The sequence below is a fragment of the Odocoileus virginianus genome, chromosome 4 (genome assembly GCF_023699985.2).
Source record: "Odocoileus virginianus isolate 20LAN1187 ecotype Illinois chromosome 4, Ovbor_1.2, whole genome shotgun sequence".
NCBI classification, from domain to species: Eukaryota; Metazoa; Chordata; class Mammalia; order Artiodactyla; family Cervidae; genus Odocoileus; species Odocoileus virginianus.
Window position 1 is genome coordinate 79,869,092 of NC_069677.1, and position 26,836 is coordinate 79,895,927.

At 54.6% G+C, this 26,836-nt stretch overlaps 1 protein-coding gene across 2 annotated transcripts in view; it reads right to left on the reverse strand.

The window, feature by feature from the left end:
• PRDM15 (PR/SET domain 15) overlaps nt 1-26,836 on the reverse strand; it is a 59,274-nt gene that overhangs the window by 3,395 nt on the left and 29,043 nt on the right. For both annotated transcript variants that reach the window (XM_070466804.1, XM_070466805.1), the window contains exons 9-23: nt 26,334-26,515; nt 26,149-26,243; nt 25,732-25,819; nt 17,824-17,991; nt 15,212-15,309; nt 12,927-13,058; nt 11,911-12,045; nt 11,038-11,201; nt 10,153-10,232; nt 9,716-9,835; nt 8,170-8,301; nt 6,745-6,828; nt 6,224-6,399; nt 2,544-2,624; nt 838-1,047 (exon numbers count right to left, since the gene is read on the reverse strand). In XM_070466804.1, coding sequence (XP_070322905.1) covers nt 838-1,047; nt 2,544-2,624; nt 6,224-6,399; nt 6,745-6,828; nt 8,170-8,301; nt 9,716-9,835; nt 10,153-10,232; nt 11,038-11,201; nt 11,911-12,045; nt 12,927-13,058; nt 15,212-15,309; nt 17,824-17,991; nt 25,732-25,819; nt 26,149-26,243; nt 26,334-26,515 — 1,945 coding nt within the window. The remainder of the gene's footprint in view (nt 1-837; nt 1,048-2,543; nt 2,625-6,223; nt 6,400-6,744; nt 6,829-8,169; nt 8,302-9,715; nt 9,836-10,152; nt 10,233-11,037; nt 11,202-11,910; nt 12,046-12,926; nt 13,059-15,211; nt 15,310-17,823; nt 17,992-25,731; nt 25,820-26,148; nt 26,244-26,333; nt 26,516-26,836) is intronic.

A 26,836-nucleotide genomic window follows, 5' to 3' on the forward strand; every position in this document is an offset into this window, starting at 1 on the left:
TTGAGAGTTCGTTGGACTGCAAAATCAAACCAGTCAATCCTAAAGGAAATCAACCCTAACTAGTCACTGAAGGACTGATGCTAAAGCCAAGGCTTCAATATTTTGGCCATCTGATGTGAAGAGCTGACTCATTGGAAAAGACCCTGATGCTGGGAAAGATTGAGGGCAGGTGGAAAAGGGGAAGACAGAGAATGAGATGGTTGGATGGCATCACTGACTCAATGGACCTGAGTTTGAGCAAACTCTGGGAGATGGTGAAGGACAGGGAAGCCTGTCGTGCTGCCATCCATGAGGTTGCAAAGAGTCAGACATGACTCAACAACTGAACAACAACAATCACGAGAACAAGAGAGAATATTCTTTGTTGTCTCTTAACACACTGCAAAGCTCAGAAGGACAACACACCCGTGTGCGGTGCCAAGAGCTAATAAAAAAGACAGCACCGCTCTCCCCACACGAAAAGGGACAAAAGGCCAGAGAAACACAGAAACACTTGCAACCAGGATGACCAGGGCCACTCAAGAGAGGTGCGGCGTCCAACACATGCTGACAGAGAGCTGGGGGCCTTGAAACCCAAACAGGGACGGGTCGGCAAAGCGGAAGTTCTGGCTAAAAGCAGCAGCTGGACACACGACCCCCCTGAGAACCTCCCCAAAATGGCCCCAGCCAGTTCCCAACCACGGGGGTACGACTGCTTTTCACCACGATGGCAGTGACCTCTGGGTCTGCACTGGGAAACAGGGTACAGGCTGACGGCGGTCAGGGTCCAAGTCCCCATTGGGAAAAGGGTCACAAGCCGGCCTCCCAAACCCGGGCCCGACTCTGCACAAGCATCACCTGTTGGATGCTCTGCACGGCCGAGTCCGTCTCATCCCCGACAGCCCCCGAGAATGTGCCCTCCTTGTCTGAGAACTCGCTGAAGGTGGCGTCCTCCGGCGCCGTGGCCCCCGCCTCCTCCTCCGGCTTCTGCTTCCTCTTGGGAGCTCTCCTGGTGGTTTTCACGTGCTTCCCTTCGGCCAGCTCCTCCTGCTCCAGACTCAGCTCAGGCTGCGCGAGCAGAAGGTGAGACAATGACAGGTCAGCGTGTCATGCCCCTGGGGCGGCCTGGCACCACCCCCAGACACCGGGTGACCAGGTCCATCTGCTAATGTGCACGTCTAAGGATGGCAGCAAGTTCCAGCCGGTCTCCGCTGCTTTGCTTTAAAGTGAGGGAAGTTGGATACAAGTCATACTTTGTACTGAAATAGAAATATCTCTAAATACAGAGATTGTGAGCCCCTGTTTCAGCCCTGTTGAGCTCTGCCTGAGGCTACAAAGGCTTTCACGTTGGGCTCTCTGCTCCAGGTGCACTATGGACATAATTTTGGGTCAAGGATGAGTCTGACTGCAAGAACCGTGTGGTCATGGTTCTTAGGGACAGCAAATAAGGGCCCAGCAGTAATGGTGACCCCAGATGGGTGCCTGGCATACTTCTTTCCCTCCTGCTGACCCACAGCTGGCCCAGCCCAGGATCACAGAAGCCGCTGGGCAGTGGTGGCCCGCAAGGCTCTCCGCCCTGGTCACCCACCACCACTCCTGTCCTTGGTGCCATACCCATGAGGTGTGGTCCCACCCAGTGGCAGACAGACCCCAAGGAGGTCTGCCAGGACATGGCCACGAGGGGCTGCCCATGTCAGGGGTGGACGTGGTCCTGGGCCTCTGGGGCCTGGCTGTCCAGTGCAACCCAGCCACTGAGCACTGCACTCAAAGCTCTGCTGCAAAACAAGAGAGGGGCGAAGGCGATTTGAAAGTAACTGAGCATGAAATGTTCCCTTCAGAATAAGAGAAAACCTTTGTATAAAGGTACTGACTACAAATTCCTTTTGAAAGTAAGTTCATCTAATACATTTAAGGTTAATTTTGCTTGTAACAGTCTAATCACACTAAGCTCTTATGGATGACACTTGTGATGTTTAACTAAAGTGTCATCTTTGCTAGGTTGGGGCGCCCAGTTGTGTGGTCAAAACACCAGTCCAGATGCTGTCCTGAAGGTGTTTTCCAGATGTGATTAACACTGAAGCCAGTAGGTGCTGAGTAAAACAGCACCTTCTGAAATGCAGGTGGGCCTGGAGCAATCAGGTGAAGACCTTGAGAGCTGACAAAGTTCCCAGAGGAAGAAGGAATTCTGCCTCCAGCATCAGCTCCTCCTGGGTGTCCAGCCTCCGGCCCTCCTGGCAGATTCTGGACCTGCCAGACCCAGAATTGAGTGAGCCAACTCCTTAAAATAAATCTAATTCTCTCTGTACATGCATGCACGTGCGCGCACACACACTTTATTGTTTTCTCTCGGGAATGCTAATAATCTATCCTCTAAAAAGACACACATCTGTTTCAGAAAACTGAAATTCTAGAAATGTTCACAGAAACTAGAAGGCTCCTGGGGTGACGACCAATGAGCAAAACAGGGAAATGAGTGCGACACATGGGGGTTTCCCCCAGGGCTGCTCCTGATATCTGCTGGGCTCCTCCAGTGAGATGCCCCACCCCGCGTGCTCTGTGCTCACCTGGACAATGCCAATGGAGGAGGCGTCGATGGTGGTGGTCTCTGGGAGGTGGTCCAGGTCATCAATCCTCACAGCCAGGACCTAGGAGTGGGCGCAGGGCCGTGAGCCCAGGACACGGCGCCTGAAGGCCAGCCCAGGGCAGGTGGGGCCAGACACACAGCTGCCGGGCCATCTCCCTCAAGGCGTCTGCGTGCCCACCGGCTCTGCTCGGCACTCAGAAGCCTGGGATCCAGAGTCCTGCCCGGCTCTCCTTCCCTCCTCCCAGGTCCCCTTCTCCTTAAGTGTCCGCCGCGTTCCCACACACGGGGGTGTCACCTCGCCCATCCGTGTGTCATCATACTGTCCACTGCCCCCAGGTGGAGACCCTGCTTCCCTTCCTGTCCACGCTGTCCGCTCTCTAACTGCGTCCTCCCTCAATCTCAGTATCTCTCACTAAGAGCAGAGCAGGATAAGACAGTTCAGCAAACCCGTCCTACAGTGAGTTACCAAGAGTGAGACGCGTACGCGTAACACATCTTCCTTTCCTACCTGCGCCCCCCACCCGCAGCCCCCGTGAGCCACACCAGCCTGTCCTCAGGAGGCTGATCTCACACCGGGACACACGCTCGAGGTTGACCCGGCTCCTCCCTCACCCCGAACCTGGTCCACACACCACTGACGCTGGCTACACAGGTGACTGTGGTCACCTAAGTGAACAAGTCACAGGTGGTGCAGAGAGCACGCAGGACACCTGGGGAGGGAGGCTGTGATGGGGAGTTGCTAAGGGACGGAGGTGGCTGTGGATAAACGGAACGCAACCAGGGAGAGCACAGAAGTCTGTCCAGACAGCTCTGCCATCAAATGGCTTTACAAGCATCTTTCCATTTTTGTTCCAAAATTAATAAAGAGCAAAACTATAGGCTATATATCATGGGTGTGGCTTATTTAAGAAAGACGTCAGACCACTGTATTTCTGGGCTTAGGATCCAAGACCAGGACAGCACATACCTCTGAGAGGATGGTCAGCGAGGCGGTCATGTGTGCTTCAACAGAAACACTGATGTGGTGGCGAGAACCCAAGTGTGACTGGGGCTGCAAAGCTGAGTCAGAGCAGCGGGAGGCTACTGACGGTTCTCTCCCACCACACCACCTCCACTGTCACCACGACCCCCTCCGTCCCCATCACCACCCCATCACTGCCACCACCTCCATCACCACCGACGACATCATCAGCGTCCTAGTCACACCATCCAGAAGCCACAGAGAACAACCACAGAAGCACTTGTTGACTTTACTCTCATTGGAGATTAGACCACACGTGAAAAGTACTTTTAGTGCTTGTATTTTCCTCAATGTGACATTCATTCAAAGCAAAGGGAAAGACCGTAAGTGGAAGTCACAAAATAGCATCAATTCTGAAAGATCCTGAATATGTGAGAGCAGTTTATGCTTAACACCCTAACATATACCCTAAGGTGTTCACTTAGGTTGGCCAGCCTTCACCAGACCCCCACGCCTGAGTCTGTGCCCCGCACATCTGCACAGCCTGGCCGCGGGCGGTGCCCCCACTGCAGCAGAGCCTCCCCTGCCTCACTCCTGCAGTCTGGGGACGTTTCCTCCATTCCCTCTGCTCGCCTGTGTGTGACGTGTCTGCATCCTTCTTCTCCTTCCATCTACCACCCTAGATTGTCAGGTCCAAGAGGACGGGGCACACCCGGTCCAGCCGGTCACCAGCGCTCATCCCTGCAGGCACTAAACTATTTGTCTGAACACACAGAAGGGAACAACACAGAAACATCAAAGGATCCAAGGAAAGCAGCCCAGGGGAGAGAGGCTAAAAGTGCCCAAGACAGAATGGACTGAGAACAGAGCCCGGACAGAGGAGCCCGAGCCTGCTGGGGGCCCCTCCAGAGCACTCTGCAGCCCAGCAAGGTGGGTTTGAGAGGAAGAGGGGCCAAGAGGTGGCTGTGCAGATGGACCGATGAGGCAAGTGATCGTTAACCAGAGGAAAACGTCTGCCGAGCCGCTCCGTGTCCGCAAGGCCCCTGCACCCAGCAGCACGCATCACAGAGGCCATGGGCAAAACCCACCGCGCACAGTTAGTGCATGGAGCTACAGACACCCACGTGCCAAGAAGTCACTCGCTCCCACCCACCACGAGCCCCCGGGGGAGCCTGCAGCACCTGCCCTGGACCCCAAGACCCAGGCGGCCCCACTGACACTGGGCAGCCGAATGGATGCTGACACGTCCGGCTCCTGCTCCCGACTTTGTTTCTGTAGGTGGAGACGCTAGCAGGCCACGAGGTGAAAGAGGCTGGAGTGAGGGGAGCAAAGCTGGTGGAAGCCCAGCTCCTCGTGCTAAGCGGAAAGAGCCTGGGGTCCACGGGCCAGGGACCTGTGCAGGCTGTGGAGGACAGAACGAGGTGATGGGAGAAAAAGACACACTTCTCAGCCAAATGAAGCAGACGGTGCTTTTATAATTGCAAAAGTAACCCATGTTCATCAGAGGTAATTATTTGAAATAGAGAAAAACATAAAGATAAGAAATAACCAAAACTTCAGTGCCAGACCACAGTGCAATGCTTTCACCCTTTGTTTTACCACCTTGTTACACAGTTGAGTATCCTGTAAATACACAATGTGAATGACACGCTGTGGGTACACCTGTAGTCTATGCAAGGTGTCACTGCTTTCTTACGATGAGCATTCACAATCTTACTCAGAACTGTCTGCAAACACATTACAATCACGCATATCACTGAACTACCACTAACGTAGTGGCATTCCTCTTACTGGACACTCAGGGGTCCAAAGAGTCATTATTAAAACACTGGGGAGATGATCACACTACCCTCAGGAGGACATGCAACGGTGCATGTCCTAGAATTGGGTGCAATTCCAGTCATTTTGAATCCCAGAACCTCCCCTAATTCAATGGAGGAAGGATGGCACCTTCTTCTGTTAAAGGCTTTCTCTCGTGTCTCAACCACATGTATTTCCTTTTGTGAATCTCCTCTCCTCGGACACAGTGGGTTCTCTGTTATTCTCGTGGAAGGCATGCTATCTTTACTATTAACAGCTAGTATCTGTTAATGATACTGACACATTTTTCAGTTTTCCCTTTGCATGTTCTCTTGACCCCCAGAAACTCTAAATGTTATGTCAAATTGTTTGTTCAAAATTTTCACTGCTTTTGTGCTTATAAAGCGTCTAGTTTTGTTTTCAGTTTACTGCTTTTTCAAACACAATGACTTATTCAATGCCCTGGACCTGCCTTTAGCACCAGGTTCTGGGTGTCAGGGTCTACCTACCTTCCACGATATACTTCCTCTGTCTCAGTCCTCAGGGCCACTTTCTGAGCAGCCCCCAACACCACGCAGAGCCCCGGGTTCTGCACATTTTTTAGCTACTCTAAAGGGAGGAATGGGGGAGAGGGAGGGTGGCACCCCTGTCCCGCTGTAATTCCAGGGAGAGTGCAGTTGATTACTTCAGCAAAAAACCCACTTGGGGCTCTTGTACTCACTCATTCATTCGGTGCCTCCTACCCGCAGGCAGAGGGCAGCGTTGGACCCAGGCCCTGCCTCCAGGAATCCCACGGGTGGGGACCCTGCACGGTGGGGTGGGGTCTCGGAGCGGGGGAAGCCGGCAGGCCGCACAGGGGAGGGTGCGGGAGAGGGCGGCCCCGCCCCGCGCATGCTCACCTCGGGGTGCTTGCGCCGCATGTGCCTGCTCATGGAGGCCCTGGTGGACACCTTGGTCCCGCACAGCTGGCAGCTCTGCGCCTCCACCTTGTCGTGAGTGAGCTGCACGTGCTTCTGTAGCATGTACTCGGTGACATACTTCTTGTCGCACACAGAGCACGTCCACTGCTTGCCCACTGCCCGCGTGCACAGGGAGGGAGAGACCGGTGTGGGTGGTGAGGGGGCAGCCTCTAGGTCTCGGACCCAGTCACCCACCCACCCCGAGGCCAGGCCTCGGAAAGACCCTCCTCCCACCCAGGAATGCTTCAATCAACGTCTGACAACGCGAGCATGAATATTTGAAGGTTTTGTGGCTGAATTTTAGGGGGCAAAGGGCCACGGTTAAGGCACAATAGTGCCAGATATTCTGAAAAAGTCCACATAGAGCCTCACAGCCAAGCTCTCCACACCCCGCACACCCAGATGGCCCCAGCAGAGACCACAGTGGCTGGCCGGCCGGTCCCCAGGCGCCCCCGACATACCCGTGTGGATGAGCTTGTGCGTCTCCATCGTGTTTCTCTCACTGAACGTTTTTCCGCACAGTTCGCACATGAAATCTTTAATCCCTGCAGGAAAAGGCACATTTAATTTCACGATTCATGAGCGTTTTAACTGTACACAGCACCGGTCTTGTCCATGACACATTTCTGTATTTGTAAAGACTGGGAGCTGGTAAGTTACCCGGAGACAACAGGCAGTATGCCTTTATTCCCCTACTCAACCGGCAAACTGTGGCTTGAAAATCATCCTACTGCAGGTGTCTGAGTGTTCAGATCAGTGAGTCGGTCTGGGGTGGTCACCCTGCCTGCCTGCAACCTGGTAATATGGAAGCATCGAGCCATCAGACTGTCGCACTCCCCGAGCTGACAAGAAGGTAGGCCCTCTGCCTCTTAAATAAACATTTGCCCTAAATGTCAAGCAAGGCAAGTGACTTTCAAGGTCTGCTTATCTTGGTCCAAGATAAGATAGGGACCTATCTGCTCGGTCCCTGGTAATCGGAACCCTACGTTCACGTGGCTCCTGGAAGTGAGAGGGACAGAGGCCACTGCACCCCAGTAGGTGGAGAGTTGCGAGACCCCCAAGGAGGTGCAGGACCCAGTCCCAGGAGGTGAGTGCTTCCCCGAAAAGGGAGAAGCAAGAAACGGAGGGACTTCCCCAGGAAAAGGAGAACGGCATGCTTTTGTGAAAGCCCAGGGCCCTGGGGGCTGGCACTCCAGGGGGACCCAAAGCGGACCTGAGGGGTGCCCTGGCCGGCCCTGGGGGCAGCGAGAGAGGTGGGCATACAGGTAAGCTGGGCCAGGCAGTGGAAAGACTCAAATCCATTTTAGAGAGGATATGAACCACCCAGATGCTCCTGCTAGAAACTTCACACACAGCTCCACCACTCAGGGAGGACCGTTTCTCATTCTGCTGTAGATCTGATTCCGTCTTACACACATGTTTACCCACAGACAACCGTTTATAAGAAATGAGCTCACAAACTTCGATGCAAGTTAACGTGCATATCTCATCACTTGAAGGATGCACTGTCCTTTAAGGGGGACACACCACAATTCAGCCTCTGCCCTGATAGACACTTAACGTGGTCCAGTTTCCTGTCCAGATGACATGATGATCAAGGTACACACACGACAGGTCTTTGTCTGGTGGTTTCTCCGGGCTGAGTGGGAGGGAAGGGCACTGAAGGCATTGAGGGCGGTAACCAGGACCCGGTGTGTTTGGGGGGACACAGGGGGCTTGTTGCAGGGATGGGGGAGCTTCTGGGTTAGTTATCCAGCTTCCTAAAGCTCGACCAGAGAGCCTGGGGCCTGCTGGGATCTAAAGACCCTGCGAAGCAGCGGCGGCTCTGCTCGAGCGGTTTCTCACCAGCGGGCTGGTCCCTCTACGCCAGAGCACCGCGGACTCACCCGTGTGCCGCTTGTAGTGCTTCAGCATGTTGACCTTCTGCGCGAACTTGCGGTGGCACTCCCTGCATTCGTACTCCTTGATGCCCTTGTGCAGCTTCATGTGGTGGCGCAGCGCGTGCTTGGTCTTCATGCCTGCGGGACAGAGCGGGTTAGCCACACCCCCCACACCGGCCCCACACCCCGCTCAACCCCGCCCCCAGGGCCCATGCCCCGCCCCCAGACCTGCTCAACCCCGCCCCCAGGGCCCATGCCCCGCCCCACACACCGCCCTCCCCATACCCAAGCCCAGCCCCAGTATCTGCCCCCAGGCACCCCTCCCCATCCGGCCAGGCCCAGTGAGCAGTACTCAGGGTTCAGGTGTGGTGGGCCCTGCCCACCTAGGGGTAGAGCCCACCACACCTGTCCCCTCACAGCCCTCCCCAGCTCCTCTCTGCAGCTCCAGCCTGGTGGGAATGGGGCTGGGGCTGGGGCTCCACCCACTATGGCCAGTAGAAACTTCTAGAAATGTCTGTGTGCAACATTTACATGCTGCTTTCGATGCACAAAACTGAGGTCTGAGGTGGGAAAAACTATTTTGCATAACCATTCCGGTTATTTAAAAATAAATTTTTTTTTTGGTTAGGTGCTTGTGTTACTTTTTCAATAGAACAATCTACACTGCTGCACACAGTTACTCTGGAGAACAGACAAGAAACTGTCGCCTCGGGGGAGGGGGACTGGGGCCACTGGGGGTGAGGAACTTCTCACTTTCTGCCCTTCTCTGCTTAACTCTTTTAGTCTTCTACATGTAATTTTATTTTACGAGGCTAAAATAGGGGTTGATCCAGTGAGTAGAATTGTGGGACATTTGTGTTTGCTTTATACTTTCCTGTTTAATTTTAAAAATCAAGGAAAAACAAAAACTTCATGAAATATTAAATTTTTAAAAGATGCTAATGGCATCAAGACAAACTTTTAAATCAAGACAAATTTGATTTGTCCTGTATCTGAAGGAGGGTGGCCCTGCCGCTCTTCCAGCACACACAGCACTGGCAGCTGCTTGAAGCCACCAAAGATCCATAGCTCCAAGCCTTCCTCAGTTTTGGTTTAAAACAGAAACGGGTAAAAATTTTACAATGGACTGGGATTACCTCTTTCTGATTATACTTAGCGATATGAGCTATTTTACTAACAGGTTCATTTAACTAATTTCACCTGATTAAAATAAAGGTCACCGTCATCACCAGCCACAGAAAGTCTATCTGAATACACAGCTGGTCCTTGTAAGCAGCTGAGGGTTCTGCACCTCCACTGAGGCCACATGGTGATTCTGAGGATGTTCTATACATCACACAGTCATGCTGCACTATCTCCCTGCTCTTAGAACAGCTTAATCTATACCTTGGTTTTATGCCCCGCCTTTGGACTGATTTTCCTTCTTGACCCGCAGTTAAATTCTCTGGGTCTTATCTTTCTTGAGTAGATGACTCAGGTCTGGGCGACCCCCAAACTCCCACTTGGCCTGCTGCCCCTTCTGGATGATGGCCAGGCCCCCAGCTGCCCTCACCTTTCCCACACTCCGCGCACAGGTATTCCCGGATGTTGTCATGGACACGCATGTGCTCCTTCAGCATGTCCTTCCTGGCAAAGGACTTCCCACACTGCTCACAGGCATGGCTTTTCACACCTACAAGCAAACAGGGCAGGCTGTCACCGCAGGGAATCCTGACCCAAGGTCACTGCGTGAGGGCAGCACCAGAAAGCAGCACACCCCACACCCCCAACCCCACCCACCCCTTGCAGCTGGAGCCCTGGCCCCTGAGCCCTCCTTCCTCAGCCTCTGTGAGGACCCAGAGGGGGACTGGGCAAGGAGGGGCTGAGCTGGGAGGAGCAGCAAGTATGGATGGAGAAGGACCAGTCAGGAGACGAGGATGACCCCCCGGGGCAGGAAGCACGCAGAGGGGCCTGGCCCGCTTGGCACCACGTCCTCCCAGGCCCGGCTACCTGTGTGGATCAGTTTGTGCCTCTCCAGGTTCCCGATGCTGTTGAAGATCCGCCCGCAGATTTCACAGGGGTGGATGTACCTGAAAGCAGACACAGGCTCAGGACGGCACACAGCCTTGGCGGACCAGCACAGAGTACACTTGCATAAGCACCTTTATCAGCAGGTGGGGTAGAAAAAAAAAGGTACTATGGGGGTGACAAGGGGCCCAAGACTTTAGCCTCCATCTGAGCTGAGTTGTCCCCCTTGAAGTTCACATGCTGGCATCCTGACTCTCTGCACCTCAGAACGTGGCTGAGCCTGTAGATGGGGGTCTCTGTAGAGGTCCTCAAATTAAAGATGAGGTCACTGGACGGGCCCTAACCCAGTAACTGGGGTTCTTTCAAACAGGGACACAGAGACACGCGCAGAGGGAAATCCACAAGGACACACACTGATGCCAAGGAGAGAAGTGGGACTGACGCTCTCTCATGGCCACAGGGGGACCCAGAGCTCCAGCCTCAGCATTGACATAACACATCGCTGTTGTACAGCCCGCCAGGTCGAGGCCCCAATGGAGGACTCGGCTCTAAACAAGGCTGTAGCCTGATTTCACCCAGACACGCAGTATTGATTACTGGCTGCAGCCAGATGGGGGAGCTGATGTTCACAAAACCTAATTACTCTGGGGAAAAGGGTCTCTGGTCCTATGTAGGCAGGTCTGCAATGCTGCCCACTACTATGGGTCCCAGAGACTGTGCGACCTGATGATGAAGCAAGGAGCAAGGCCACCGCATCCCCCAGGCAGGCCCAGGGCTCTCCGAGGAGACAGTTTGCTCTGCGCTCAGCACCCCTCTGTGGGAAACCAGCCCTCCCTCTCCACCACCCCAGAGTCCCGGGATCCTCACTTCTGCACGTTGGGGTCGGGCAGGTTCTCACGGTGGATGACCATGTGGGCGTGGTAGGTGGCCTTCAGGGCGAAGCGCCGGTGGCAGATGCTGCAGCCATAGCCCTTCTCCTTGTGCACCTCCATGATGTGCTTCAGGTACTCCTTCCCGCGGCCGAAGGTGAGCTGTGGACGCACACGCTGTTCACCTGCGCACGCTAACGAGGCGCAGCCTCCACGCAGGTGCCCTGGGCACAGGGGGAGAACCAGCCTCCACGCAGTAGAGCGGAACTCCAAGGGGCAGGGCCAGTGCCCGGCAAAACCGCGAAGCAGGGGGGCCCGTAAGAGGCGGACCCCAGGTCCTCCCATAACTCTCACAGCAGGTCCCGTCCCCCACCCCCCAAAGCAGCTACTAGAACTCCTCTCCTCTACACTCAACCGACCCCATCTCTCCCCCATGCCCAAACGTCCTGAGAAGTGCAGGGCCAGGTGCGGGTGCCCAGCACACAGGTACCGGTGCCCCGGAAGAACACAGGGACCTACTTCGTGAAACCACAGGGTCTACCAATTGTTGAATATGGAAAGCTCCCCACGCCCCCCCCCCCACTCCCCCCAGCCTCTAAGCGAGGCCCTCTGCTGTGTGGGAGGGCACAGCCAAGGAGAGAAGCCCCGGCGCACAGGTCCACGCTGGTCAGACACACAGGCACGTATGGACCAGACTGGTTCTGAGACGGTGGTCCCTGTGATGGTGATAAGACCCACAACCATCATCCCTGAGAAGCAACGAGCCCTGGGGCGCCCTCCAGGATGTCTGGGAGGGCCCCCACCCATGCCTGAGCCTCTGTGGGCCAGCACCTCCGCTACCCCATGCACCTGGCAGCCGTGGTCCAGTTACCTGACACCTTTTGCAGCTGTACTTGTGAGGCTCTGAGTCTGCGCTCTCATCTGAATGGTCATCGTTTTCTTCTGACGAGATCCCAATCTTGCCAATAAACTCCTCTCTCTGGTGGTCATCCATCAGCGCGATGTCCTGGAAGACAATCACCATGTTCTGCTTCTAACCTGTTCGGCAGAAGCTTTAACGGGTGACCTGTACACTAGGTGCAGAAACTGTCCTCGGGTCACTTGGTACACCCCACCCCCTGACAATGGCGCCATCAGCTCCTGCGTGTGTTCAGACAACTGCACGCCAGGGCTGGAGCTCCCAGGAACAGTCCCTCAGCCAGATGGCGCCTGGAGGGCGTGTTCCCCATCCTCACGTGGGCACCTACCACTCTTTCCTTTTTCCTGGATCGGCACTTCTACTGCCAGAGCGACCCCGAATCCTCACTACCCTGCACACTGGCATGCTCTCATCTCACGTTCCTCAAAGGTAGGGAGGGAAGCAAAAGCCCCTGACCTGACCCCTGATCTTCTCCCAGGAGGTACCTGGCGCGGAGGGTTTTTAACGTGAACCCTTCACGTGGGTGTGAAACACAGCACTCACTCAAGAGAGCTCACCTGGAGAGCAGCAACAAGATCCCCCAGACCCCAAGGGCCGGCCCCGCCTCCCCGCGCGCCCCGCCTCCCCGCGCGCCCCGCCTCCCCGCGCGCCCCGCCTCCCCGCGCGCCCCGCCTCCCCGCGCGCCCCGCCTCCCCGCGCGCCCCGCCTCCCCGCGCGCCCCGCCTCCCCGCGCGCCCCGCCTCCCCGCGCGCCCCGCCTCCCCGCGCGCCCCGCCTCCCCGCGCGCCCCGCCTCCCCGCGCGCCCCGCCTCCCCGCGCGCCCCGCCTCCCCGCGCGCCCCGCCTCCCCGCGCGCCCCGCCTCCCCGCGCGCCCCGCCTCCCCGCGCGCCCCGCCTCCCCGCGCGCCCCGCCTCCCCGCGCGCCCCGCCTCCCCGCGCGCCCCGCTGCTGCACCAGGCGCAGGACTCACCTTGAAGTGGACGTGGATGTGGTCCCTGAGCACGTCCACACGGAAGAACTTGCGCCCGCAGATCTCACAGGTGTACTTCTTGTCGCCGTGGGTCAGCAGGTGCTTGTTCATGTTGCTCCTGCAGGAGAACACCTGCGGGCAGGAGAGTGGGGGCGGAGATGCCTGTTACCACGCACCTGTTACCACACACCTGTTACCACTCAGTGACTAAGGCCTCAATGAGGGAACATAATCGGGCACAAAAAGGCAGTAGTTTTCTCCCAAAATATAAGTTGCAACAGATCCTCAGTGTTCGAGAGAAATAATCGCGTGGTGCTGCAATCATGGTCGTTTAACCGTTTAAACTGGTGCTTACATTATAATACAGAACTAACCATTCTCTAGTCTTCACCATAAACTACTCTGCTCACAATTTTACTCAAATATTTCACTGGAATGGGGCCTACCAAAGAGAGTAAGTCACACAAACAGCTGCAGTTTTCTCAAAGTGAGTATCAGAGAGTTACAGTTTGTGTTCCCTATTTCATGCATAATTATTATCACCTCCCTCAATTTCTCAGTATTTCCTGTCTAAAGTGATGAGGGTAGGGACTCAGCCATTCACCCGATCAATACTAATCCAGATGTGGCTGCAGAGGCTAACCCCCACGACCCCACTGATCCAAAGTCTCTGGCCACATCGCTTTCCCCCTAATGGTCAAGTAACCAGAGGAGCAGGTCTCCTTAGAGATCACCTATGTTCTCAGAAAGAGACCAAAACCTGAATGAAAGGGAAAACGGTTCGGAGGCAAATGTTTTCGAGGGACACTTCCTTTCAAGATCTGCAGGCGACTTGGGGCCGACAGACCTGAGACCACACAGCCCAGGGAGGCCGGGCGGGAAGTCGAGTCAGCAGAGCAGGAAGATGGGCACCTCTGGGGAGGGACAGAGGCCCTGGGTATCCCCCAGCACCTGTCTTCTCCAGGCAGACAGGGCTGGAGACAAGGTATAGTTGGAGGCAGTGAAGAAGTCAGTTCTGGAGACATTCAGCCTCCTTTGTTGCCAGCATCCCTCTGTAAGCGTTCAGTGAATATCTCACAGAATAAAACGTGTCTGAGTGTGAGTCACATAGCTAGCTGGTTCATGCACAGGGTCTCCCAAGGACACGGGAGGGACATGGTGTTGTCACTCCTTAGAGCTAGTGGTCGGTGGGCAGGATGAGCAGGATATGTGGACACAGGGCAGCCTCACCCACCCCTGCCTGGACACCTGGGCTCAGGTGTGCATTCTGATGCACCAGCTCCCTCTGCCCCTTCAGCCTCTAAACCCACACTGAGTCAGGGCCTGCACCGTGGGTCCATGGGCCACACCACCCAGCTGACTTGTTTTGTGGTTTAAAAAAAAAAAATCAGGAAATTTCCCATAAAAACATGAATTTCCGTTTTCTCTTGAAAAGGTCAAAAGATCTGGCAATGTGGCCACGTGCCAGCAGGCTGGGCTAGATCACAGCTGGCCGGCAGCCTGGGGTTTCACTTTTCCACCGTCTGGACCTGGCGTCTGCCGAGGGTGCACCAACACTCCACGGCTACGTGGCTCCCATGGGCTTGTGGGACTGAGAGCCTGGGCCTCCTGAGTGGTGGGAGGCAAGTCTAAGGATGGAGCAACTGCAAGGGGCGCATGCACAATGACCATCACCATTTCCCGTGGTAAGCTGACATGGCCTGGACGGCAGCACCTGGACAGGGTTCCCCACACAGGGCTGATCAATACCCCTGCTGGACGTGGCCCGGGGCTGTTCAGATGGTCAGTGCACTCTGGAAGTTTAGGGTATGCCGAGCAGTCGGGCCTCTCTGATGGCCAGCTCAGACACCTCAGCATTGATTTGCTTACTTGGGGCACCAGCATCCATGGAGGTGCATGGCGTGTGTGGCCGTAGCTGGGTCAGTGTCTCACTTGGAAATAGTGCGGGAGGATCACCACTGACCAAGAGGTAAACCAAGAACGTCCACCCCTTCCACCACATGCACCCAGCTCCGGGCACTGGAGATGGAACATGCGCACTCTGGTGACATCGGTGGCAAATCGTGGCCAAGCGGAGATAAGGCTGAGCTCCTTCACTGGAGACCCAACTTGACGGCAAGAGCAGATGACCAGAGCACCGAGTGAGGGGACCCCGTGGCTCAGAACACCCGAGTATCCACTCGATCCTAAACCTTCACCCCCACCCCGTCCCCGCGTGCAGTGGGTAGAGCTCTGAGGTTTCCCATAGAAAAAGGTGAGCTGGGTCCCGCACCGACCCGTATTACCTTGCCGCACACTGGGCATCCAGACGGCTCCTTCCTGTAGCGCACCAGGTTCTCGCCGCCACCAGCCTCCACGTCTTCCCTCTTCACCCGCCGCACTCCTGAAACCCAGGCCCGCGAGAGTCAGAGTCAGTGAACACCGCACGCGGGAGCCCCGGTCCCTTCCAACCTCCGCCACCCGCCAGGGGCACGCCCAGCCAGCGGAGGTCAGGGCTGCCCACGGGTGGGTCCAAGGAGCCGGCAGGGTCTCTTGTCCATGACGCACTAGCGCCACCTGCCGCTCGGAGACGGAGCCCGGGTGATGGGGGCAAAGGAGCCCATGCCTTACAGGCTCCTTACCGCCAGCCGCACCTGAAACTTGCAAATCCAAGGGTAGCGAGTTTTACAACGTAGAGGAGTCAGAATGCGTTACTGGTAAGGAAGGCATTTGTGCTCAACCTAAAGGCGGGATTCTTTGAGGCAGCTGCGAGTAAGCGGGCATATTTATTAAAAAGATAGAAATATTCATACTTTACATTAAAACAGCCCAATCAGGATCATGGTAAACAGTAAGACAACAATAAAAATTTTAAGGCGTAAGTGTTCATGTGTGCGTGCTCAGTCACTGCAGTGTCTTGACTCTTCAACCCCATGGACTGCAGCCTGCCAGGATCCTCTGTCCATGGGATTCTCCAGGTAAAAATACCAGAGTGGGTTGCCAAGCTGTCCTCCAGGGAATCTTCCCCATCCAGGGATCAAACCCTGGTCTTTTACACCTTCTGCATTTGGCAGGCAGGCTCTTTACCACTAGCACTACCTGGGAAGCCCAAGTGTTCATAATTGGGATCAAAACAGACTCAGAAGTTCTCAGGAAAGAAGGAATTTTTGGATACAAACAAGAAAGAAGTTCTTTCTCAACATCTCTTACTAACCACTGACCTGTCTTTCTGGGGCATTCTTGCATAAACCATGTGAACACAGAGCCAGGCTCAAACATGGCTGGCAAGGTGACCTGGAAACAAACAGTTCCCAGCGGGTAAAGCAAGCAGGTGTAAAGCAGGTGTGGTTTACACTTCTATATAGAGGGGAAGGCCATGAACAGCCACATAGTATTTGCTCATTCCCAAGGAAAATGATCTGAGCTGTGTCAGCTGTCAAACATTGTGAGATAAAAGTTGTAAAATGCAACCCACACATCTGTCAATCAGGAAACACCTGACTTCTCCAGGTAATGCCAGCTCTTAGGGGCCCACCTGGGGCTTGATAATCAGGGTCCAGTTCAACCAGGCCAGCGGGTCAGCGCAGTGGTCATCCCCACTGCAGATGGTGAGGAGACAGGCCCAGGGGCATGCCCAAGGCCACCCAATCACTAAGTGGACACCAGGCCCTCGGAGCAGCCCCAGATCACAGAGGGAGTGGTGGAGCCTATGAACCAGGTGAGGAAGGGCCAGGTAAAAAGGCAGGATGCAAAGGTGAGGCAGGACGTGACCAGGCATGTATTAAAAGCCACGATGACACATGTACATACACAGCTGTGTGCAGTGGTCAGACTTCACGTACAACTTTGTTATCTGACTTTTTCCCCCAACAGGCATATACTCCATTCAGAATTCTTTGTAAAGTGATTTTTTTTTTAATAAGAAGGTACTCTGCTCAGTGAGTGCTGCTTATAGAGGCCGGCTGGCAAGAGAGCAGTGACCTGCAGAATAAAAATTGGGATTGTGCTGTGCTGTGCTTAGTCATTCAGTGACGTCTGCCTCTCTGTGACCCATGGACTGTAGGTCCACGGGGACTCTCCAGGCAAGAATACTGGAGTGGGCTGCCATGCCCTCCTCCAGGGGATCTTCCCAAAACAGGGACCAAACTTGGGTCTCCTGCATCGCAGGTAGATCCTTTACATCTGAGCCACTAAGGCTGAAATGCCTCTTAAAAAGAGGGTCTGTCAGAGCAGGTTCTTGGAGAAAGCCCCAGGTGAGGTGGGTGCTCAGGACACAACTATGGCCCAGGGGCCCAGGTCTCCTCCTTCTCTTTGGTGCCCTGGCCTTCCCGTCGGGTCTGCCCTGCGGGGTCCCCTGCACACACACGTCACTTCCTGTCTTACCGTCTTCCCTCAATTGCCCTGCCAACGTCCCACCCCTTTACTGACCCCACTTAAGTCCACCTCTGTCTTATGGCGGCCTCTCGTGAACCCACCACATGAAGGGCAGCCCCAGGCCCATCGGACTTGGCGAGGGTTATCAGGGCCCCTCGACAAACAGAGGGGGGTGAGGGGGAGTCACTCGTGGCCCCCACAGCATCCTCCTGCAAAGCTCTGTTCCACCCACATGGCTGAAAGCACACCCCATGTGACATTTCATACCCTGTCTTTTCCCTACTTGTATTGGAAGCATTTCCTCAGTATGAAACTCCTTGGAAAAACTGTTTTGGGTGACTGAGAACATTCAGTCCCACAAAGAGTCCAGTTTCCCTAACATCCTCCCCGCGCCCCGTGGAGTGTTCAGGACGGCTCCAGTTCCCACTGACGCATGACGCGACAGCTCCCAGCAGGACCTCAGGCTGTGCCTGTCAGGCAGCGCCTAACAGCGGGCAGCCGCGGAGGCGGGGCGGCGTCACCCCACCCCCACAGGTGCGCCCACCTTCCAGGTGCCGCCTCTGGTGGTCGAGCATGACGTCCTTGCGGTAGAACATCTTGTTGCAGACCTCACAGGCAAACTTCTTGTCCCCGTGTTTCTTCTTGTGCTTGGAGAGGTTGCTGTTGGTGGAGAAGAACCGGAAGCACATCTCACACTGGAACGTCTTGTCGTCTGCCGAGGAGGTAGGGAAAGGAAGCAGCTTTTGGGTACGTGACACTGAGCGCACGTTCCCCTGGGGCCGGCAAGGAGGCCCAGGGGAAGCGCAGAGCCAGGAAAAGGCACTGCCGCCGCCACCTGAACTGAGAGGACACCCTGCCCGGCCAGGCCTGAGCCCTGAGCCCTGAGCCCAGCGCCAGGCAGGCAGAGCTACACCCAGCCCATCCCCTCACCCCCAGGACCCACATCTACAGCATTTGGGGACTCCTAGCGAGGCAAGAGGCCTGGGCCCTCACCCCCTAACCTGACTGCAGTCCCCACCCCCACTTTACCCCCACCCCACCTTGGACAAGCTGCCTCCCACCTGGCCCCAGGCTAAGCACCCCACTGCTCCCCCAGAGCCCACCCAAAACCTGCCCCTTCTCTCCCACCTGGCCCTCCTCAGGCTCCTCCCCCATCGCACAGACATCCCCCATTTCTTCCACCTGTAAACAGGCTGCCTTGTTCCTAGGGCCCCTTTAGGAGACATACACCTTCCATCCCCACCCCTAATGAACGCTCTGGAAATGCCGACAGCCAGTATCCCAGCCTCCCCAGAGGTGGCCAAACTGCCCACCAGGGCCTCTGACAGTCCCCATCCTGCTCTCTCCTTCCAGGCAAGCAGGGCACCCCCTCCTCCTGCCCACCCCCCTAGCCCTGAGGATCTGCTCCCCATGAGTGCAGAGGGGCCATCCGGGGACCTGCGAGGCCCTGGCCTCTCTTCAGCTGTCCACCTTGGTCCCACCCACCTGGTCTCCGCCAGGGGGTCTCGGCCAGCACTCTCCTCTCAGACTGGTCCCCTGCTCCCACCTCTCATGTCACCCCCTAACACCCATACCCACCCTGCTCCTGCCAGGGTCTGTCACCTAAACCAGCCCCAGAAGGGAGTCCCCGCTCCCCACTGGCCCTCCTGCAGCCCAGGAGCCCTGCCCCGTATCGCCTATGCTGGGGCGGGGGGGGCCATGACAGTGTGCTTTCCGCTCTGGAGCAAGGGCCAGAAGATGCCCTGCATCGCACTTATTTCTGGGCCCTTGGTTACAGCCCAGTGACCACTTCCCATGGTCAGTCAGTGCGTGCTGAGTGCACCAATCCCTGAGTTAGTTTCAATTTCTACACTGATTCTGACTGAGGTTCTCATTCTGCTTCACAATGGACCCCCATCCCAGAATCTCAGCCTGTGCACTGCGGACACTTGGGCTGGATCATAGTGGAGGGGGATGGGAGGTGTGGGGGTGTCCCATGGTCTGCATGCTGAGCAGCATCCCTGGCCTCCCCTGCCCCAAATGCCAGCAGCACCCCCAGTTGTTACAACCCAACCAGCTCCAGACTCTGCCCAGGGTCCCCGGGGGGGCTCAGACCTCAGCAGTTAACTTCTCTCCTGACCCCAGCGTGCAGCGCAGGTGAATCCCAGGGGTGTCCACACAATGCCCTGGACCTGGGTTTGTGCCTGTGTGCACAGCACATGCGGCATGCAAAGATTTTCAGACTTATTTTAGTGGCTACATAATATTCTACTCAGTTCATGTATCACAAATTTACTTCACTATTTTTGATATTGCAGATAATTTAGTAGTTCTTGGTTAACTTCCCCCCCACCAACTAGATTTCCCTAGCATTGATTCTTAGGAAGAAGACCACCAGAGACAACGGCATCTGCCATTTTGCTTAGTGAAGGGTCACACCTTATGGTGTGCTGAAGCTGACGCTCCAATACTTTGGTCACCTGATGTGAAGAGCCGACTCATTGGAAAAGACCCTGATGCTGGGAAGGATTGGGGGCAGGAGGAGAAGGGGCTGATAGAGGATGAGATGGTTGGATGGCATCACCGACTCAGTGTACATGAGTTTGAGCAAACCCTGGGAAATAGTGAAGAACAGGAAGGCCTAGTGTGCTGCAGTCCATAGGGTCTCAAAGAGTTAGACATGACTGAGTGACTGAATACCACCTTACTGCGCTATCCCATCAGATTACTGGAGGCCCCACACATCCTGGGCCTCCCAAACCACACAGATGAGTCTCTCTCCCGGGCAGGTTGGCCCCATGAGCCCCAGACGGAACCCAACAGCCGTGGAAAGTGCAGTGCAGCCCTTGGACTACAGCTCCCTCTCCCCCTAACGAGTCCCTCCCAGCTAATGGAAACGACCCGCTTCCAACCTTTCCCAACGCACGGAGGTGGCCTCTGCCCGGTGACCGTGGAGATGGAGCAGCTGTCAGGCCAGGCTGTCAGCTCGGGCGGCTCTTCCCGCCGTGGCATCCACGTGGCACCAGTTCAGGAATCCAGACAGGAGCTCAAGGACAACCTTCTCCCGCCCATAATCCTGCCGCCCTCAAGGTCTACACTGGTGTCTTGACAACATGCAGCAACAAGAACGAACACCTTTTACGTGGTGTGTGGTCAGGTCACGCAGGACGGCCATCCTCCGGCTCTCTGTCCATCTCCTGCTTGCCCAGCATCTGTCTCACCTCCACTCACTTGAACCGCTTGCCCTCTGCGTCAGCTAGGTTCTGTCCTAATCCTTAGGTCAGAAAGACTCCACCTGCTAGTTCATTCAAGGGAAATACTTACCCTTCTGCTGGTCCTGGCTGTTAACCTGAGGGGCTGGAAGGGGTATGCCCCAGCTGCTGGATCCCCTGGTAACTGACAAGCCAACCTGAAGGCAATCTCCCCCTAAAAATGGGGGGTGTGTAGGGGGGGTGGGGGGGTGTGTGTTTCTGACATGTAAGGTAATGTCTCTGTCTCCGAACTCTTTCTTTGGTCTCAAGGACAGCAACTCCAAGGCTTGCAAGCTTGGGAGTGCAGCCCAACACGTAGGCTCTGGTGAAGGGTAGGTGTGCAGGAGATGGGATGGGGGATTTCAGGGGAGCTGGCTGCATGGGAACCCAGGTGCCTCTGTCTTGCCCGATGGCCTAGACATGAACCTCAGCTCTTCTCTAGCTCCCTCAGAAAGGCTGAGACCCGATGAGGGCCATTTACAAGAGTTAAGACCCATGCCTCCTCATACCCAGGACAGACTCCACCAAGCAAAACCTTGAGAAAAGCCCAAGAGACCATCATTTCAAAGCTCACACAAATCCCCGACTTAACAGCCTATGGAAGACACATTCTCCTACTGTGAGTACTATACAAAAGTATAATGGTGCAAATACATATTACACAAATCAGCTCAGTTCCCAGTTTATCCTTTGTTTTCCATTCAAAACTTCTAATGTTTTAAATTACAGAGAAATTACACTTCAATCGACGGCTGCTCTGGTACGTCTATAGAACAGAACCACGAACATCTGTTTTAACAGAATTTTCTGCTGACGTGTAGCAACTGCTGCTTTGTCTTCGTACATTCTGTTTCATTTGTGTCCAGAGAAATAAAGATTAAAAAAAGGACAACTTTTCTTCCTCGGCTTTGAGCCAGCCTCACCAAACAGGACCTGTGTCACCCTCCACTCTGACCCACCCGCCCAGTGCGCTCATGCAGAACCGAGCGTGACATGGGGCGCCATCGTGCCACTGGGCACCAAGGTCAGCTCAGGCCCATCTGACTGTTGCTCGGTCGCTAAGATGTGTCCCACTCTTTGCGATCTTATGAACTGCAGCACACCAGGCTTCCCTCTACTTCACTATCTCCCAGATTTGCTCAAACTCATGTCCATTGACTCAGTAATGCCATATCCAATCATCTCATCCTCTGTTGTTCCCTTCTCCTCCCGCCTTCGATCTTTCCCAGCATCAGGGTCTCTTCCAATGAGTCAGTTCTTTGCATCAGGTGGCCAAAGTATTGGAGCTTCAGATTCAGCATCAGTTCTTCCAATGAATATTCAGGACTCATTCCCTTTAAGAATGACTGGTTGGATCTCCTTGCTGTCCAAGAAACTCTCAAAAGTCTTCTCCAACACCACAGTTTGAAAGCATCCATTCTTTGGTGCTCAGCCTTCTCTATACTCCAACTCTCACATCCATACATGACTACCGAAAAAACCACAGCTTTGACAAGATGGACCTTTGTAAGAAAAGCAACCTCTCTGCTTTTTAAGACACTGTCTGGGTTTGTCATAGCTATTCTTCCAAGGAGCAAGTGTCTTTTAATTTCATGGCTGCAGTCACCATCCGCATAGATTCTGGAGCCCAAGAAAATGAAATCTGACAGTTTCCATGTTTTCCCCAACTATTTGTCATGTGACAGGACTGAATGCCAAGATCTTAGTTTTTTGAATGTTGAGTTTTAAGCCAGCTTTTTTCAGTCTCCTCTTTCACCTACATCAAGAGGCTCTTTAATTTCTCTTCACTTTCTGCCATTAGACTGGTAACATCTTCCTATCTGAGGTTATTGATATTTCTCCCGGCAATCTTGATTCTAGCTTGTGTTTCATCCAGCTTGGCATTTCTCATGATGTACTCTGCAGGGTGACAGGGTAACAGTATACAGCCTTGATGTACACCTTTCCCAATTTGGAACCAGTCCATGGTTCCATGTCTGGTTCTAACTGTTGCTTCTTGTCCTGCATATAGGTTTCATAAGAGACAGGTAAGATGGTCTGGTATTCCTATCTCACTAAGAATATTCTTCAGTTTGCTGTGATCCACACAGTCAAAGGCTTTAGCTTAGTCAATGAAGCAGATTTTTTTTTAATTACCTTGCTTTTTCTATGATCTGGCATATGTTGGCAATTTGATCTCTGGTTCCTCTGCCTTTTCTAAATCTAGCTGATACATCTGGAAGTTCTCGGTTCACACACTGTTCAAGCCTTACTTGAATTTTGAGCATAATCTTGCTGGCATGTGAAATGAGTACAACTGTGCAGTAGTTTGAACATTCTTTGGCATTGCCCTTCTTTGGGATCAGAATGAAAACTGACGTTTTCCAGTACTGTGGCCACTAATGAGTTTTCCAAATTTGCTGGCTTATTGAGTGCAGCACTTTCACAGTATCATCTTTTAGGATTTGAAACAGCTTAGCTAGAATTTTATCACCTCTACTAGCTTTGTTAGTAGTGATGCTTCCTAAGGCCCACTTGACTTCACATTCCAGGATGTCTGGATGTAGGTGAGTGATCACACCATCGTGGTTATCTGGGTTAAGACCTTTTTTGTATAGTTCTTCTGTGTATTCTTGCCACCTTTTCTTAATATCTTCTGCTCCTGTTAGGTCCTTGCTGTTTTTGTCCTTTATCGTGCCCATCTTTGCATGAAATGTTCCCTTGATCTCTCCAATTTTCTTAAAGAGATCTCTAGTCTTTACCATTCTACTGGTTTCCTCTATTTCTTTGCATTTTTCATACAGTCAGCAAAAACAAGACTTGGAGTTGACTGTGGCTCAGATCATCAGCTCCTTACTGCAAAATTCAGGCTCAAACTGAAGAAAGTGGGTAAAACCACTAGGCCATTCAGGTATGACCTAAATCAAATCCCTTATGATTATACAGTGGAGGTGACAAATAGACTGAAGGGACTAGATCTGGTAGATAGAGTGACAGACAGAACTACAGACAGACAGACAGTGATAGGTAGATAGAATGATGGACGGTTTGTAACACGGTGCAAGAGGTGGTGACCAAAACCATCCCCAGGAAAAAGAAATGCAAGAAGGCAAAGTGGTTGTCTGAGAAGGCCTTACAAATATCTGAAAAAGGAAGAACAGTGAAAGACAAAGGAGAAAGGGAACGATATTCCTAAGTGAATGCAGAGTTCCAGAGAATAGCAAGGAGGGATAAGAAAGCCATCCTAAAAAAAAAAAAAGAAAAAAGAAAGCCATCCTAAGTGAACAATCTGACTGATACAGCATCAAAAATTGGTGGGTCTCCGCAGTTTGGGGCACACTGGACAGCAGACTGCAGGTGGCAGGGCACACTATATGGATCCACCTGCAAGCTTCCAAGTCCACTTCACCCCATGACCAACACTGCAGAGCAGCCTGAGCTCAAGTGAGACAAGCCTCACCTGCCACTTCAGAAAAGCCCCACCGTGGGTGGAGGAAACAGCCTTGGTTTCCAACAGAAGCCTGCAGAGTGGAACAAGCACATGAATCAAACAAAGGGACAGGGCAGAGCCTGCAGGAGCAGGCCCCGACAGGGAGGGCAGCGATGGTGGATATGATGGGTAAGGATGCCCCAAGATGAGGACTGGCCAGCACCTTAACAAGAACCAGCACAGAGATACAAAGTGAACAGGGACCCACATGGAGGGTCAACGGGAGGGGGATTCGGAATTACGTGCTAACTTGGAAAGTGTCTAAGCCAGCTGCCACCAGTACCCCCTCCCCCCACCCCCCTGCCTAGGCGCCATGAATCCTAGGAGAGGGACCGAAAAGACAACAGTGACCCTCCCCGGTGCCCGTCCTCCCAGGCTGGGGCTGGGGGCAGTGAGCCTTCACCCACAGACAGAGGCCACCCCAACCGGCTGAGCTCTGCACAGCCATCCCCTCGCCATCCTCAGGGATTTATGTACATCATGTGCACTCACCAGCTGTGAGCTGGCCAGATACTGAGCTCTGGATGCTTGGCTAGGCCCAGAAACCTATCCTGGCCACAGGCTGGTCTGAGCACGTGGCTTCAGCCACACAGGCAGACGAAGGTCCAGAGCATGAGTGGAGACCAGGGACAGAGGCAGGCTCAGAGCAAAACCAGTCGGTGAGAGGGAGCAGCCAGGCCTTTGCTGGACACAAGTGGGTCCATGGAGGGAGGAGCGTGGACGGTTGAGTAAGGTCCTACTGATAAGGAGGCAGAAACCCACTCCTCCAGCTGTGACCCCACCTCTACACGTACTTCTTCCTCGATCCCTGAACAAACCCTCCACGGCCGCTCAACATTCTTGGTGAGGATGAAACCTCCCCAATCTCAAAGGCAGCCATGTGCATGCTCAGTCGCTCAACTGTGTCCATCTCTTTGTGGCTACATGGACTGTAGCCCATCAGGCTCCTCTGTCCACAGGACTCTCCAGGCAAGAATACTGGAGTGGGTTGCCAGGCCCTCCTCCAGGGGATCTTCCCGACCAGTGAATGGAACCTGCATCTCCTGCGTTGACAGGAGGATTATCTACCACTAGTGCCACCAGGGAAGCCACAAATGCAACCATATGTAGCTGCTTTTGATGAATAGTAGAAAATAAAATAAATTCTCTTTTAAATGGGAACTCTCCATCTGCATGTCTTAGCGTAACAGTTGCTTGAAAGCAAACCACATGGAGCAGAATCTTAAAGGTGAGCTGCTGCTGCTAAGTCGCATCAGTTGTGTCCAACTCTGTGCGACCCCATAGACGGCAGCCCACCAGGCTCCCCCCGACTCTGGGATTCTCCAGGCAAGAACACTGGAGTGGGTTGCCAGTTCCTTCTCCAGTGTATGGAAATGAAAAGTGAAAGTGAAGACGCTCAGTCGTGTCTGACTCTTCACGACCCCATGGATTGCAGCCCACCAGGCTCCCCCATCCCTGGGATTCTCCAGGCAAGAACACTGGAGTGGGTTGCCAGTTCCTTCTCCAGTGTACGGAAGTGAAAAGTGAAAGTGAAGACGCTCAGTCGTGTCCGACTCTTCACGACCCCATGGATTGCAGCCCACTAGGCTCCCCCGTCCCTGGGATTCTCCAGGCAAGAGTACTGGAGTGGGTTGCCATTGCCTTCTCCTTAAAAGGTGAGGTTACCAGTTAAATTCACCTTCACCCCCTGCTGGAGCACCTGGGTCCCACCCCGCCAGGGACCTGAGCCTCAGCGCCGGGCAGGGCTGCTCACCTGTGCGGCAGTTGTGAAACTCCAGCGCGCTCTGGATGCGGAAGGTCTTCTCGCAGGTGCCACACCGGTACCTGTACTCGCTGTCGACCTGGTGGGAGGACGGGGGAGCGGGCAGCAGTGGGGCAGCGGGGACACCCTCTCAAGGGAGCCGCTCCAGCAGTGTCATGCATCTCACAGCCCCTCCCTCTGCTACCCTCCCGTCCAGCTTAGACACACGAACCGTGCCTGGCTGACCCATTGCCCTGGAAAGAGAAGCATCCAGGTGACCCTGGTGCCCACACTGGCCTCCGGCTCCTCCCCGATCCCCGGCAGCATCTCACCGGGCCCCGGTCTACCTCGGCCCCTCCGGCTCCTGCTCCCCACCCCCTCGCCCGGGACTCTCCGGCCGTCATTGCTCTGCTTTCCTCCGTCACCCACCTCGTTCCTACTGTGCTTGTAGGAGACGTGCTGCTTCAGGCTCTCCTTGCGGCTGAACAGCTTGGCACATTCCTCGCACTTAAACAGCTTGTCACCTAAGGGCCAGCCAGTGACGAGCCTGTCACTCCTCCGGGCGCGCCGAGGCCTGGCCCCCCGGGGCGGAGGGGGTGACGGCGGGCACTCACCGTGTGAGCGCACGTGCCTGCTCAGGTTGCTGCTGTTCTGGAAGACCTTGCTGCAGATACTACACTGGTACACGCGCCTGTGCTCACCCAGCTGACGCACCACCTTCCGCCGGATGCCGTGCCGGCTCGAGAGGATCAGGCTCCTCTTGAGGGTGATGGTGCCACTCTGGTGATGCGGGAACCTGCGGGATAGATGCACAGGCTGGTGAGGCAGGAGGGAGGCAGGGTCGCTGGGGAGAAAAGTTCAAGGTTACAGTCATCCTGGAAAGAGCGCCGGTCGAATCTTCCGAGCTCGACGCCAGAGGGGGGTGTTGGACTCAGGTGTCCCCCAGCTTTGGGGCTTCTGGATAAGGGAGACACCTGAACGTGCAGAGGCATCACTCAAGTTTTTTCCACACCAGCCACTCATCTCCCTCAGCATTAACTCTGCTCACCAGAAGCCTGGAGCTCAGTGAGTGCGTTGGCCAGAGTGACCCCATCTCTTCTGCTTTCTTCACTTGCCT